Source organism: Camelus ferus, chromosome 16, assembly GCF_009834535.1.
Source record: "Camelus ferus isolate YT-003-E chromosome 16, BCGSAC_Cfer_1.0, whole genome shotgun sequence".
In the NCBI taxonomy this organism is placed as follows: Eukaryota; Metazoa; Chordata; class Mammalia; order Artiodactyla; family Camelidae; genus Camelus; species Camelus ferus.
Genome location: NC_045711.1, coordinates 49,412,436 through 49,429,241, shown reverse-complemented (window position 1 = coordinate 49,429,241; position 16,806 = coordinate 49,412,436). Strand labels below are relative to the sequence as shown.

Below are 16,806 nucleotides of genomic sequence, written 5' to 3'. Positions count from 1 at the left end.
GATATAAAGTAAGTACCCACTTGTGCTTGGAGTAACCTCAGACTTTGGTGAAATAATCCAGATGTGAGGCCAACTGCAGGAGTGCGGAGGGCCATTCAGCCTGGGGCTTCCCACCCAGAGACTCTGGAGCTTAAATTCAAACGTGGTGATAATTGGTTTCAGCGATCACTTTCAGGATTGACAAAAGATGTTCATCTCACCAGTCAAAACTGTGCCCCAGCACAGGACCACACAGCCTAGTGTACAACAGTACACTAAAAAGAGTTAGTATTTTTTATAAATATGTAATTGATACATATATATTGTATTTTTATGTGTTGAAAATGGTAATATGCAGGCAATAAAAACACCTTAAACATGATCATTTTGGTTTGGATTTTTTTTTCATTTGTTTAATACATCAGAAGCCTCAAATATGGAAATAGTCCAAATACCTGTCAAATTCTGAGAGGACCTGCGAAAGGACTGTGCATGCAGCCCCAGGAGGAATCTGTGCCTGTCACGTGCAATGGACCACTCTATCTATATGTACATCTCTTCATCACATGTTATTTAGTTTTGCCTGTGTTTGTACTTTACATCAATTGAACTGCCTGAACACATTATTCTGTATCTTATTTCTCTCACTAGACATCATGCCTTTTAAGATTCAACCACGTCCAGAATGTAGTTTACCCATTTTAAACTGCTGATAGGATTCCATTATTTGAATACACATCAACATATTTATTCATGCTACTGCTGATGAATATTTGGGTCGTTTCAAGTGTGTGTGTGTGTTTTAGCATTATGGACAATGCTTCTGTGAATATTCTTGTACGTGTCTTCAGATAAAGATGTGTAAGCATTTCTCCAGAATATACACCCAGGAATGAAATTACTAGGTGATGGGTATGTGCATGGTCACCTTTTTGAGAGACTGTCAAACTGTTTTCCAACGTAATTGTACCTATTTACTCAGCCACTATCAGTGGACAAGAATTTCCTACAACAATAATTGATACTGTCCAACTTTTTAATGTTTTCCTGTTGGTAGGTGGGAAACGGGACATTCAGATTTCCTACTCTATGCAAGTCTATTCATATGTTTGTTTTCTCAGTGGATTGTTTTTCTTTTTCTTATTGATTTGTAGGCATTATTTTCATATTCTGGAAACCAATTCCTTATCAGTTACATGTATTATAAATATCTGCTCCTTGTTTGAGGCTTTTTCCACTATAATTACAATGTCCTTTAATGAATCAAAAATTGTTAAATTAATGTCAATTTTGTACTTCATAGTTTGCACTTTTTGTGTCTTGCTTAAGAAATACTCCTTTACCCTAATTCCTAGAAATATTATCCTGTATTTTCCTTTAAACACTGTATAGTTTTTACTTTTCACATTTACACCTTTAATGAATCTGGAATATATTTGTGTATTTTATATGTAACTTTGCTGAGATTATTCTATAGCCAATATCCACTTAAATTTAGTCACAGTTTAGCACTTTATTTGTTCATCATTCTTTCTCATCTCAGGTATTCCGTCTGGGACTGTCTTCTTTCAGCTTACAATGCATTCTTTCACATTGTTTTTAGTGAGTCGGGCAAACTCAGTTTTTGTTATCCTGAAAATGTCTTTATTTCACTCTCATTCTTCAAAGATAATGTCACTGAGAAGGAAAATTCCAGAAAGGCAGTTGTTTTCTCTTGGCCTGTTGAAGAAGCTCCATTCCCAGGGCCCACTGCTACTTTTGAGGAATCTGCCACAGTCTAATTACTCCTCTGTCGACAGTCATTCTTTTCTAGCTTCCTGCTTGTAAGATGTTCTCTTTTTTATTTGATTTTCTGTTCTGATGTGTATCGATGTGCTTTATTTTTATTCACTTTTCCTGGAATGCATTAGGTTCTCTTAATCCAAGAATGTGTTTCTCTAAACAGTTGTGGAAATTTTCACCTCTTATCTCATTGAATGTCTCTCTTTCCCATTCTCCCTTGTCTCCACCTGGAACTCAGATTAGATGTATTTAGACCTCCTTCCTCCAGCCTTCATGCCTCTTGACTCCTCATTTGTCACTTAGCTGCATTCTAAATAATGTCTTCAGAGCTGTCTTTTTATTCAGTAATTCTCCCTTTAATCCACTGTTGGACGCATCCACTGAACTTTTAATTTTACTTATGTTATTTACTTCTTCTGGGTTATTTTTCAAATATTCCTGTAAGTTTTATAATTGCTTAGTACGTGCTCCAGTTTTCAAGTTTATCCTTTATTTACTAAAACACTTTAATATGAGTAGATTATATTCTCCTTCTAACAATTCCACAGTTAGTCTTAGTGGCTTCAATCCCACTGTTTGTGGGTGTGCTCACACATCACACAACTTCACCTGTTGAGATTCTCTGGGCCTAGGTTGTAGTTGCCTTATTTTAGGGAGGATTCCAGCTTTCTGCTGCCAGTTGGCTGAGGGCATCACTCAGTCCACAAAGACCACTTTAAATTAAATTCTCCACTTAAGTTTCCAAATTACACAGACACATGTAAATACAGACAACAAACTGTGTCAGGCCACTTCTGATTATAAATTCTCAGGGAAGATATCCTTTTCCTCTTCAACAAGCACCAAAGTTGAGACAGAAGATTTTCCTTACGGTACCTTTCTGCATGGTGTCTTGATTTACAAGTACCCTTACTCTGAAGGCACAGTTCTTCGAAGTGCTAGGTTTACATGGATGTTCCATGTTAGTATTCCCACTTTAGGCAGGCCCTGGACTCTGTCTCTCCTGCACCCATACAGACATCATAAAGGAAACTCAGTATCTCCATGATTGAGGAGAAACCCACAGGGTTCAAGACAACTTTCTCACCTACCTCTCTCCTAAGATTCCTGTTTTCATTTCCTTTTTGATCTCTGAGAAATCTTTCCGTTCATAATAGATCTGCAATAGATTTGAAAAGATAGCTAGCTAGTTAGATAGACAGACAGATGGATAAAGGGAGGGAGGGAAGGGAGGGAGGAAGGAAGGGAAGGGGGAAATAGTATAATGCCCTCTAGTTGTTCCCATTGGAAACATGTGGGAGAGGGGCATTAGGGGTATCCAGTCTACCATATTCCATGACATGAATTCCTAGGTTGCAACTCTTTTACTTTCTTAACATGACTAGCAGAAACAGCAGTCAATGGGACAGAAGAATCTCCCCAAACTGGCAAATGCTTCCTCTCTCCTCAAAGACGGACAAAGTGCTTTTACTCATTCACTCATTCATCATTCACACAGCAAGTCATATCAAGGGCCTAATAGGTTTGAGCCATTGTGAGACAGCAAATCTGCCAACTCACTGAAGCACAGCAGAGCAAAATCACTAAATAAGGACAAATCAAAACCTGAGTGTGTCGGATGAACTGTGTAAAATACAATACTGTAAGTTGCCTACATCAGCACCTCAAAATGTTTCATTATGGAAATTTTCTATTCAATTCTATGAATACTAGAGTAGTTAAAACAATATAATAAATCCCCACATACCTCTGTCCCGGCTTCAACAAATAACTCACGTCCAAACTTCTTTCATCTATATTCTCACCCCCCCTTCACCTACCCCGACCCCCAGAATTATTTGGAAGCAAATTGAAGACATCATTTCACTTGTAACTAATTCAGTAAGTACATCAGGTTTTAAAGTACAGAGCCCATGGCTTTTTCTGACTTCACTTCGCCTCGTGTGGTGTCTAGAACCACGATTCCTACAGACACCCACAGTTCCTAGATGCCATCCTTCTCCACCAACGAGAACAACGCATCCTAACTGAGGTGTCTGGGGCGTACAAACCCCCTACACCTCCAGAGATTGCAGGTTCTATATCTATCACATCTGGGCTGCAATAGCTTGTCCATGACAGGGGGGGAAAAAAAAAAGTTGAAAGTTCTCTGAAAACTGCAGTACTGATGATCACTCTCCAAATTACTGGCCATACTTAACATACTTAACATCAATCATTAACACCCTCAGCAGAGGCTGTCTCAGAGGACAAAATGCACTTCCTACTAATTATAAGGAAGTTGAGATCTAAAATATACTTTTTTACAGATGTAGTCTTCCAACAGACTGGAATATCAGGGGCTTGTGTATGAACAAGAGTCAATAGGATCTGCACCTCGTTCTTAGGGATAATTCAGAAAAATTAATTGCTGTGAAATAACAGTCCAGTTTCCTGTGATCACATTATAAGATATAATAATCTACTAGAGCATAAAACTCAATGTGATAGAGGAGACAACAAATTCTCCTGCCCTTACATATATATGTGGAAACCTTCACAATAGGAGCTTTTGCTACTCCTACAAATGAGCAAATTGGATGACTGAACCCCATCTTAATAACCCTACTGTATCATATTTAGCTTAAATTTGAAGTCCCAAAAGCTTACAAATACTAGTCAAAATTGATGGCAGTAACTCATACACAACGTTATTTTTCCAAAAACTTATTTTAATCATTTTAAAGAGATTTTAACTCTTTCACTTAAACGTAACTGGGTCCAGCCATAAGGAAGAGTTGTATTCAAGAAGAGAACAAAATTATCATGTGTAATAACTGCTCTTTATATTCTTTTCTAATTATAAAACTAACTCGATTAAGATAACACTTCTGACCTGCCTTGATCACGTGTTAGTGGATGAAACTCTTAGATGAAACTAACTCACTGCAAAACTTGTGTAATTTAAATAGTATGCCGTTTCAATGACTTCAATCAAACCACCTCCTTCTCCCCCATTAAGTAACAAAAAAAAAATTACTTTTGTGAATACACATATATAAAAAGAATACAGTTCATGTGTTTATAAAAAGTTCCTCATTGTAGATTTTATCTGTGACGTCTATTCATAGGGTAATTTACAGTTCTGTAATAAAGAACAAAGTCTGCTTGTTTCAGGTTTCAGTCATTGGTGGTGAATTTTCAGCCAGTGTTGACTGATGTATAAAAGAATGGATAAAAAAATATATAAGAACTATCCACACATGTACCATAAAGTGCATGAAATACATTTAACTGTCTTATAATTTTTACTTTCATAATATAACTGAAGCAAATTCTAATACAAAGTATTATTGAAAAGTATACTGTTTATAAGAGACAAATAATATAATATTACCTTATTTTAGAAGAAAGATGTTGAAGAAAAATTCAAACTCAAAAGTAAAAAAGCCATTGGTTTCAGAAAAAACAGCAACATAAATGAGCCACCAAAACAAGTAAATTCCAAATTCTTTAGAGAGACTGTGCAGGGATTTGGGACATACCTTTTTTTTTTTTAGGTTTTTTCTTTTTTGTTTTATTGTTTGCTTGCTGGCTTTACTCATATACAAACTTCAATTCAATTCAAGGATTAGGATGAGAATTAATCAGGCATTTTCTGGGACTTTTCCAATCTCTTGGATTTAACTTGATGAAGGAGACAATTTCAGTGTTTCAGGGGAGGTATGAATTTTTTGGCCAGGGAGTTTGAAGGAGGAGGAGCAAACAAACAAATTCCATGCATCAGATCACCACTGGTGAGATCACACCCATAGGTCACCATGAGTCTGGAGGTCAACACACCTGCAGTGGTTCCCAGTCCAATTATGGAGGCTGGGTGTGGTCCTAAAGCCCTGCACACACTCCTTCCTGTATGTGGAATTGCTCTGCTCGTGCTGTGAGTATGGAGACATGTAGAGAAGAACTGGCTTCTGTGGAAGCTTCTGCAGGTGGAAACCACTGGGGATTCTAGGAGGGAACAGCGTTAGGATGGACGGAGCAGAGTCTGTCACATGGTAGGTTTTGAGCTAACCTTACAAAGGGGAGAGATTCCCTCATTCACCAGGTCGGGTGCAAAGTACTGTGGTATCTATTCTAAGTTTCTAAGGAAGAAGACCCAAAGCCAGGCAGTGCCTGAGAAATTTAAATGTACTATCTAGTCTTAGAATATTAGAATTAGGAGGAAAAACAAACTTCAAAATCATCTATCCACCTAAATTCATTTAATTCATGTCCCCAAATTATATCTCGAAATGTATAAATGTTTCACTCCTGTTCTAAATATTCAAGGTTTTGTGTTTGTACAAAGTATTTTAATAGCCTTATAAAATATGATCTTTAAACAGGATAAACTTAGTCCCTCCAGAAGCATAAAACAGAGATTAAGAGTAATTTATCAATACATATAAACCATTGTTCTTATGCAAATCAAAAATACAATGAAATATCACCTCACTCCTATTAGAATGGCTATTATCAAAAAGACAGGATAACAAGTGCTGGCGAGGATGTGGAGAAAAGGGAACACTGGTGCACTTTGGTGGGAATGTAAATTAGTACAGTTATTATGTAAAACAACATGGAGATTCCTCAAAAAACTTGAAGTAGAACTACTCTATAGTCCAGCCATCCCACTTCTGGGTTTACATCCAGGGATATCTGCAGATGCACCACCATGTTCACTGCAGCATATTCACAACAGCCAAGACATGGAAACAATCTAAGGGTCCACCAACGAATGAACAAATAAAGAGAATATAAGAATACAGATATATACTGCCATTTGCAACAACATGGATAGACCTTGAGGGCATTATGCTATGTGAAATAAGCAAGACAGAGAAAGACAAATACTGCACGGTGTCACTTATATGTGGAATCTTAAAGAAAAAAAAGTCAAACTCAGAAAAGAGAGTAGAAAAGTGGTTGCCAAGGGCTGAGGGGGGTGAGGAAATGGGGAGCGGGTGGTAAAAGGGTACAAACTTTCAGCTATATGATGAGTAAGTTCTGAAGATCTAATTTAAAACATGGTGACTGGAGTTGATAACACTGTATTGTACAACTGAAATTTACTAAGAGAGTAGAACTTAAATGTTCTCACCAAAAAGAAAAAAAGATAACTTTAACTCTTAAACATTGTTTTTTTTAATCACTAGTGTGATTTACTATTATGTATTATGTACCCACATCTGTCTTTTTAGGTAAATTATTCATGGAGACTGCAAATAGGCTTTATGTGTATGTTAGGAAGAAAAAAATCTGCCAAGCCAGGTGTCGCGGCTGAAAGAATACACCTTTCTGTTTCCTTTTGTTTCCTCTGTTCAAAAAAAGAAAGCACCTCTGAGAAAAGCCTCTAAGAAAGGCCTCTAGTGGTAATTTCTGGAATGGAATTAAACAGATTGCTGTACAAAGGGGAAAAAAAAAAAAAAAAAAAGCAAGGTGGACTGTGGAGTCAATCGGAAAGTGAGATGTCAGCCCAGGAGGCGTTTCTTTCCTGGAAACTTTATAAAAGGTCAGCTCATCCACCAAGAGACAGACTCTGCTCCATCCATCCTGAAGCTACAGCTGCTCCCTCCTAGAATCCCCAATGGATTTCAACAACAGAATCTTCCACAGAAGCCTGAGCTCCTCATCACAGGGCCCTGCACTCAGCATATATAGGAAGGGGAGCACACCTAGCGTGTATGGTGGGGCTGGAGGCCACGGCACCCGCATCTCAACCTCCAGACACATGGTGAACTATGGGAGCGATCTCGCCGCGGGGATCCTGTGTGCTGGCAATGAGAAGATGACCATGCAGAGCCTAAACGACCGCCTAGCAAGCTACCTAGAGAAAGTGCGGTCCCTGGAGCAGTCCAACTCCAAACTTGAACTACAGATCAAGCATTGGTATGAAGCCAACACCCCTGGCACCAGTCGGGACCACAGTGCATACTGGAAACAAATCCAAGAGCTGCAAAATCAGGTGAGGCATGATGCCTGTGCTTTCTTCTCCACTATTCAGCTGCATGATACATCAACATGATATGTATGTTAAGCAGGTCCCAAGGGACATTGTAAAGCAAATTAGGCTCAAATGCTACATCTATAAAAATGGTATATTCTACCGTCTACTCTTAGTGCTAGAATACCTGACTACAATAGGACGATTCTAAACCATACATTCAAAATAATAATAATAATTTTAATTACATACAAAATATTGAAATTTTATCCTCCAGTCTTATCTGTATTTTTGTCAGTTTACCAAGGCTAAGCAAATAGTAAACTCTTTTTCTGGAAAGAGCTAACAATTTTTTATGTGGTAACAAATCTTTGCTGGTTTTTCACCTAATGTCTATCAACTTTTAAAATCCCAGTCAATTTAGAGATTTTCCACTCCTTTCATTTATATAAATGTTGTAACACAAGTGATAGAATACTGGATCATAGAATTCAAGGATAAAGTGATTCAGAGTGGAAATGGGGGGGAGGGGTATAAGCCTTAATGATATCTGGATTTTAAAATGTCTTTAAAATGTTTAATAATCTGATCATCATCACCAAACGGTTCAGAAACCACCTCCACAGTAATAAAATGTTTTACTGCCCCCAATTCAAATTTATTGCAATCGTACCTGCTCCCATGTCATACAAGAAAGGTGAAGTTGTTTTATCAGTTATGCAAAATAAGACTTTGCTCCTAAATTGAAGATTTCAAATATGACACAGAACACTTACTCTGTTTTAAAATTCTTATCTAATCAAGAAGAGTGTCCCTTTCATTTTCATTTCTGTTTTAACATTCCTATTTCTTTCGAGCAAAGGTCACTTACTCACCAGCATGTCTCTTTTTCCTGCATTGTATTAGACATCAGTGCGACTTGATTCAGATTTTACAGGAAGTTACTTTGGGGTTTCAGGAGCTGTCGGGATGTGAGGCAAAGGTGTTTAAATTGCCCAAGAGGTCATTCTTCTCAAGCTCCCACTAAAGACATTCAAAATCAGCCAACCATTCTCCCAGTCTCACAATTCGTTTTTCTGAAGTAACTTAGGATCATTCCAAACACATAGGCATAGCCAAATGTTTAGATGGGCAGACCCAGTATGTGAAAGAAGGCAGCTCCCACCAGATCTGCTGAAAGAGACGTGTTGTTGTGGCATCTTTTACAAGCAAACTTCTGATCTACATGCATCTTAGAGGACTCCCCATGAGGCAACTGCTTCCTAAGATCAGGGGCTTATCCATCCTGACAGGCCCAGTGCCTAGCACAAATCCCACGACATGGCAAGTGTGCATTCATTCAGCCAATATTCAGTAGACACTATCTAGGTACTGGGCACCACACTGGGCACTGAGGCCTGTGGTGGTGAACAGAATGTGATTTGGGGGAAACAGACATGGACAAAGGCAGCATTCTCCTACACAGAAGGATACATGGAGGCCTGTGCAGAGCAGTGAAAGCACAAGCCCTTCATCCAGCTCTGAGGATCAGATTTCCTCAGACCTTCACTGAGGAAATCAGTGAAGGCTTCCTTGAAGCAATGATGTCTAAGCCGAGACCTGGGGAGAAGGAGTTCACCAAGTGAGAGGGCCTGAGAGGAACGTTCTAAACGGGAACAACACCAAAGGCAAGGCACTCATCAAGATCTGATGGCTCATGTTGAATTAAACTCTCCATCTGCACAATCAGACGAAAGCTGACCAAACCCTAAGGACTAGAGTTGCATAACATCTACTATGTCAAATACTCATCTCAGTATTCCACCTTTTTATTTTCAAACGGAAATCCTTGAACATCATCTTTGACACAAGCGTGGTTGTAGCTGAGGAAAAACTCAATCATTTTAGACTCCTGTCCCAGGTGAAAATGTCATTCTTTCTTGTGTATTTTCCAGATTAAAGATGCTCAGCTACAAAATGCTCGATGTGTCCTGCAAATTGATAACGCTAAACTGGCTGTCGAGGACTTCAGGCTGAAGTAGGTTCTCTGACACCCTGGGAATGCTTCCTGAAAAGGAGTGCCTTTCAGTGGTCCCTCATGACACCCAGCTTTCCACACTGCGGGGCAAAGGAGCTACCATTAAATATTTTCAGAACCTTGGAGTTTAAAGGGCATTAAAAGCTATCTGGTCTAGCCCAGCATCAGGACTGGCCTTCTTTCTCCACAATCCTAAGATTTGGTCACCCAGCACGTGAATGAACACCTCCAGTTACTACCACTGTTCTCGATGGTTAGCTCTGGCTGCCAGAATGTTCTTTTTAAGTAACCTGGCATCTACCTTTTCACCTACTGAAACTAATTCTGCCCTTTGGAATAACAGCAATTTACAACTCCCCATCCACCTAAGTGCCCTTCTGTTATCTAAAGACAGCCATTTATCTACCCTCAGTGATTATCCAAGTCACCCACGTTCCTTCAGATGCCTACAAGTGTATGACCCAAGTTCTAAGGTTGACTCTTAATGCTTTCTAGTTTCCCAGTGTTTTACAATACAGTCTGACCAACCAAAGAACGAGGTTGATAAAAGCAGTTCAAATTGTGTTCACTTTCTTATAGTCACATCACAAACATGTGATCAGAGCTGTTCCTCATAAATGCTTCTACACTAGGGCTTCCTCATCCTGAATTCATATAACGCATTGGTACTAAAGAGTCCTTTGTGGTTTAGAAGGGTAACGTTTTAATGCTACAAGGAATCAAAGAGAAAGCAATGAGGATGCAGACCTGAAGTTTAAAGCAGCAAAAGTTCATTAATTCCAGTCAGCATCTGAAAGGGCTCAGTGCATTATCATTTTTTTAAGTTTACTACATTAATAAAAATAGGAGTATATAAGACTGTAGAGGAGAATGGATGAATTTTTAAGATAATTCACTTTGGATGCATCTGTTTACAAAGTAAGAAAAAGAAACTGATGATATGCATTCACTAAGTGAACCTAACAATTTAATACCAATTATTTATTATTTATAATACCAACCTAATTATTTAACACGAATAATGAGAACCCTTTGCTAGCACAGTAATTACAGCAAAATATTTTTTGAATTTTAAAAAAATATATTCTAGAATTTAGAAACTTATAAAAGTAATTTTGATTGCTTTTTTTTAACCAATCACTCCACATCACAGAGACTACATTATGCAGCAAATTATCTGATGCCAATGTTCTCATGAACATTTTCAGAATGTATAAAGGGAGACACAATAATGTACTGAAATTGAACTCATGTACCACATAAAAATCTATCTCATTGTAAGGTTATCTCTTCTATAATGGCTTCAGAAGGACTCAATCATCTCTCCAAACTAATTAATTCACAGGTTTGAGGCCGAGAGACGGCTACGCCTCGCCGTGGAGGCTGACCTCCAAGGCCTGCATAAGGTCTTTGATGAGTTAAACCTGAGGAAGACAGACTTGGAGATTCAAATTGAAGAGCTAAATAAAGACCGACATCTCCTCCAAAAAGAACATGAGGAGGTGAGAAAATATTCAGAAGTACTATTGGAAATAATAGAACGGCTTTAATAATAATAAGGAGGAGGGGGAGGAAATAGAGGAAGATCCGGTGGTGGTGGTGGTGGTGGTGGTGATGAAGATGACAAGAATGACGTGAGCCTAACTTCTTTCCATACAGTGCCATCAGGGTTGAACTGCTTAGAGCAGTACCTGGCTCGTAATAATAAGCCTTACCTGAGGTGTTACTTTCTTCCTCTGTTACTTCTCCCCAGTGAAAGAAGCCATAAGACTAACTATGTCTTTTCTGCACAGCCTCATCTGAGAATGTGCTTCAGACCATAATCAATTAGGATTTTCATTCTCGTAGGAAGTGAAGAGCCTCCGCGCTCATCTGGGCAAGAACGTAAATGTAGAGGTGGACGCTGCTCCAGGCCTGAACCTCGGCGCCATCATGAATGAAATGAGGCAGAAACATGAAGCCATGGCCCAGGAGAACCTTCAGAAGGCCAAAGAACAGTATGAGCTACAGGTAATGGAATCATTCCAAAGGATAAGCAAATGTGTAGAAACTGTCCTCCCAAAAGACAGAACTCATCTCCTTCCATCCTTCCTTCCTTCCTCTCTCCCTCCTTCCCTCTCTTTCTTCTTTCTTTCCTTCCTTCCCTTCTTATGTTCTTTTTCTTCCTTTTCTCATTTATTTATTTTTCTCATCTTTGGAACTTTAGAGTGAAACCCTCCAACAACAAGTCACACTGAGCACTGAAGAGCTAAAAGGAGCCAAGGATGAAGCAAAGCAGCTGAGAAACAGCTGCCAGAGCCTGGATATAGAGCTCCAGTCCCAACACAACATGGTAAAGCGCTCTAACCTTCAGCCCTCAGTGCGTGTGTGTTTACTAGGTGCCTGTACTAGCAACTCTGGAAATGCAAACACCTGCAGAAAATAACCCCTTCCCTTGCAGAGCAGGCAGAGAAACAGGCCAAACAACTGATTACAATGAAAAGACAGAAGACAATCAAGGGCAAGGATGCAGAGGAAAAAGCTGAGTTGAAGGATTTCACAGGGAAAGTGGCACTGAAAGTAGATCTGAAAAAGTGAGATGAACTTTTAATTGGAGAACAGGGGTCAAGACATTCCAGGCTGAGCATTTCAGTCAGCTCATGACGACTTTTGCTGTGGTAACAATCCCCACATCACAGTGGCTTACAACAGCACTACGTCCATCATGGGTTGGCTGCAGCTCTGCTCCATGACCTTTCTGCTCCATGGTAAGTCGAAAGGAGTAGACCCTACCCGGGGCATGCCACTGATATGCCAGAAAGAATGGGGCAATGGCCAGACCATGAGATAGCTCTTAAAGCTATCTCCTCAGAAAAGGCATTCATCAGTTTCACTTGCATTTCATGAGCCAGCGAGTCACATGATCAAGCCTGGCACCAATGGGATGAGGAAGTCTAATGTTCCACATGGAAAAGCACCGCAAATCACAGGGAAGGGAAGCAGATACTGAGAACAATAATATAATATATTGCAGTGAGAGAACAGTGAGTACAAAGCTAAAAACAAATAAACAAACAAAACACCCCAAGAGCCAGTGACCCCAGCTGGCTGGCTGAGGCTGCCTAGATGGAAATAGTGGGAGACAAAGCTAGAAATATGCATGATGCCCACAGCGACTAGCTGTAGAAATTCTCCTCAAAAAAAAAAAAAAAATTAAAATTGAGCCACCTCTTAAATCAGGTCCTTACATAAGAAACATCCACTTTTTCTTGCACTCTTAGAAAGACGCTTTGGAGCATACACTAGAGGAGACCACCGCTCGTTATAGCAGCCTTTTGGCCAACATCCAGAGACAGCTAAACTTCCTTGAAGACCAACTGGTGCAGATTCAGATGGATACAGAACGTCAGAGCAACGAATACAATATTCTCCTCAATATAAAGACCCGGCTTGAGCAGGAAATTGCTACCTACCGTCGCCTTCTGGAAGGAGAAGATGTAAAGTAAGGCTCTCAGAATCAAGGGATATGTGTTAATGGCTATGTGCTGCCCTATTTTAACGTCCATACATTAAACTGTCAGCACCAATGCAATCCCCAGCACAAGAGTAATTACACACACCTCACCACCACCACCACCAACAACAACAAAACAAAAATATACCAGCAAGTACACACACTCCCAAAATACCAAGTACCTCCTTTGTATTTGAGGTCATGTCGTAGCACTGAGGTAGAAGACGGTTAGACAGACGATACAGACTATGCTTGTGCTAATTTCTATGACTAATACAGACTTGAAAGCACTATAACTTTTTAGAGTTCTCATTGCAAGGTTATGAACTGAACAACAGGGCACAGAGGTCGGTGGGAATCAGTTTAAGAATCATCAGTGTTGTAGCAGCAACTGTCTGTCTTCAAATACCACGTCCACGAAAGGCAACAACAAGGGAACACAAATTGGAACTTACATTGTAATTTTGTTATTTTAATTACAAAAATGTCTAGCATAGGTCAAACAGGCTGGTTGTGAAGCTGTGTATTTTTCAAGTTAAAAACTAAGACACTCAAGTTTGAAGTAACAAGCACTGTAAAAGGGGGAAAATACAAACAGCAGTAAAACACAACACTCAGACTTCACTTTGAAACAAAAAGGCAGGACAGTGCTTCACTTTCAAAATGGCAATAATACTTCTCTCTGTTTCTTTTTCTTTTCTTAAAAAAACAAAAAACAGTACAGACTACCTGTTAAGTACCCTGGAGGAGGGAGGTAAGTATTCTGATTTTCACACATTTCCTGTAAGACTGAATTCTCAGTACTCACCACTTATTATCTGCCACTGGTGAAAAGTAAAGGGAGCTCAGTTCTCAAGGAAACAGATAGTACCCTACAGATTCTGAAAATCAGGCACATCACATAAAGAGACTCTCCATATGGGAAATTTCTCACATGCCCTGTAACAGGGTGATTTTCTTGGCCCATGCTATTACTGTCGTGAGACATCCTGAGATCTTGAAAAGGTAAAATAAGATGAAAATGTATATTTTACTTAATTCAATATTTCCTACATTTATTTATTTTGGTGGGGGGAGGTAATTAGGTATATTTAGTATTTATTTATTCTTAGAGGAGGTACTGAGGATTGAACCCACGACCTCAGGCATGCTAAGCATGCGCTCTACCACTTGAGCTATACCCTCCCCCCTCCTGCATTTATTTATAAGATGGACTTAAGATCATTTAAGAAAGAGAATGGGTTCAGCTTTTTTCTAAAATAAGGAAATGCATACAAAGTAATAATTTAAAGTTGAATATTATAAACTAGCAGAGTCATATGTCTGAATTAACATTTTCTATTTAAATCTAAATTCAGATATAAAGAAAACCAGGAAGATTAAAACAGTCGTGCAGGAAGTAGTGGACGGCAAGGTTGTGTCATCCGAAGTCAGAGAAGTGGAAGAAGTTATGTAAACAGCCGCCAGAAGGTGATGCTGCTGAGGTTTTGAAAGAAATGTAGCTATAAATTTTGCTCCCAACAAGAAGGCAGCATCAGAGAGTATCATGAATGTTTTGTAGTGATCAGAAGAGGGGGGACAGTCCATTTATCAGTCTTCGTAATTGAATATAAATGTTTTACTCAGAGGAGCTGCAAATTGCCTGCAAAAATGAAATCCAATGAGCACTAGGATATTTAAAATATCATTACTGCCATCTTTACCACAAAATGCATTAATCACAAGTTTCACACCACCTAATATCAATTCGTTAATGTTCTCAAACATTACAGCATATTTCAATTATACTAAACTGCTATACAGACCAGAGGAGTGTATGCAAACTGCAAATGAACCTCTCTCTAACTCCTCTTGTTTCTGGATTGCAAAATCTCCTTTCAGGGGTCCCTGGATTCTTGAGTCAATTTCCTGGTTAATTTCATTAAATTTTCAATATCAGTATAATTCTACTGGCCTTAAGAGATATCTGCTTTTTGCCCTCATTGTCTCCACTGCTTTTAAAAGTCAGATCAGCTCTTTGAATAATTTGAGAGTCAAATTCCAATCATAAATGCTGAGCAGAATAAGAATGAAGTACATTATGCTTGAAATGGGAGTAGATCAAAAACAAAATCAGCCAAACCCTTCTCAAGGCAGAATGCTTCAACTTATGATAATAAACTGTGTAAATCTTCATTGGGTGCCCTGTTTCTTTATGCGGTAAAGGTATGTGATGAGATGTTTCTTACTATTTTTTTAAATAACTGCTTTCTTGAAATATAATTCACATGCCATAAAATTCATCCTTGTAAAGTATGTAATTCCGAGGTCTTTAGTATGTTTACAGGATCGTGCAACCATCACCACTATCTAATTTTAGAGCATTTTCATCACCCCAAAAAGAAACTCCATTATCAGTCACCCAAAATCCTCTTCCCTCCCAGCCCGACAACCACTAATCCACTTCCTTTCTATGGATTTGCCTAATCTAGACATTTCTATAAGTGGAATCATACAGTGTGTTCTTTTGTACAGAAACGTTCACAGCATTTTCATTCATAATAGCCCAAAAGTGGAACCAACTCAAATGCTCATCAATTGATGAATGGATAAATAAAATATGAGATATCCCTACAACAGAATAGTATTCTGCAATAAAAAGGACTGAAGTACTGATACATGTTACAACGTGGATGAACCTTAAAAACATGAAGCTAAATGAAAGAAACTAAATATGAATGGTCACGTATTAGCCCCCCGAGAGACCTGGCGGCACAACGGTAGCACATCTGACTCCAAAAGGTTACAAGTTGTGCTCTCACTCCTTGTGCATTTTAGTGAGCCATAACTGCCTTGCAGATGTTTACAGGAAAGATAAATTTGCCCTCCATCATTGTATTCTAGTAAATGGATAGCTTGGATTTAAATTTTGATATATGAGTTGGTAAATAAATAGGATTTTGAGTGTGATTATTACGTTGAAAATAATGTGATTCACTTAAGAATAGTAATTGCCACCGTTTATTGAGCCCTTAATATGTGCTAAACAGTGTGCCAGCATTTTATATGCATTTCTCATTTAATCTTCACAATTAAATTAAATCTTCCACCCATGAGGTAGAGGATATTGGGTTGAATCATGTGAGTATGAACTTACCAAAATGTGATCATTTTTGACCTTCAAAAATAGCAGTTTCCTGTGGTTTGACCTTATCATGTTCTCCCCAATTTACCTATGAAGACATGAAATAAGGACTCTCCCGCAGTCACAGTTACCAAGTAACGGAGCAAAATTGAACTTCAGGGCTGTTTGCCTAAAGTCATGACATCCTTTTAAGCAACTAATTACATGACAAACAATTACTGGGTACCACCTGAACATCTTCCTATGCTTCGTTGTTTTGTTGTTTTCTAGTGGTCATTTTCACTAGCCATGTTGACTTACAACACACTGTTGTCACACATGTCCAGCTAACGTCACACACAAGATTTGATTCGGCACAGTCTTTGTCAGAAAAGATATTATTTTCACCCATTCTCATTCCTTTGCTTTTCAAAGAAGTAAAGAGGTTTCACTCTTGTTCTATTTCTTAA

General features: G+C 38.8%; 1 protein-coding gene and 1 long non-coding RNA gene across 4 annotated transcripts in view; one reads left to right on the top strand and one right to left on the bottom strand.

The window, feature by feature from the left end:
• The window catches only part of LOC116669182, a 114,674-nt gene that overhangs the window by 58,401 nt on the left and 39,467 nt on the right, over window positions 1–16,806 (bottom strand). The window lies entirely within an intron of this gene.
• Window positions 5,176–15,408, top strand: KRT20 (keratin 20). 2 transcript variants are annotated; one of them, XM_032498144.1, is made up of 9 exons: window positions 5,176–5,573; window positions 7,479–7,744; window positions 9,658–9,740; window positions 11,086–11,242; window positions 11,589–11,750; window positions 11,947–12,072; window positions 13,001–13,221; window positions 13,953–13,987; window positions 14,592–15,408. In XM_032498144.1, the coding sequence occupies exons 1-9, from the start codon at window positions 5,519–5,521 to the stop codon at window positions 14,687–14,689; spliced, it is 1,203 nt and encodes a 400-aa protein (XP_032354035.1). In that variant the 5' UTR covers window positions 5,176–5,518; the 3' UTR covers window positions 14,690–15,408. The 2 variants fall into 2 exon arrangements, with proteins under 2 accessions (XP_032354035.1, XP_014415991.1); XM_014560505.2 differs by lacking the exon at window positions 5,176–5,573 and having other exon boundaries at window positions 6,986–7,744.

Coding starts and splice junctions, on each gene's coding strand:
- KRT20 (XM_014560505.2), top strand. CDS start 7,367: ATGGATTTCAACAACAGAATCTTCCACAGAAGCCTGAGCTCCTCATCA. Junction 11,751..11,946: donor AAGAACAGTATGAGCTACAG/GTAATGGAATCA, acceptor TTGGAACTTTAG/AGTGAAACCCTCCAACAACA. Junction 13,988..14,591: donor AAGTACCCTGGAGGAGGGAG/GTAAGTATTCTG, acceptor ATCTAAATTCAG/ATATAAAGAAAACCAGGAAG.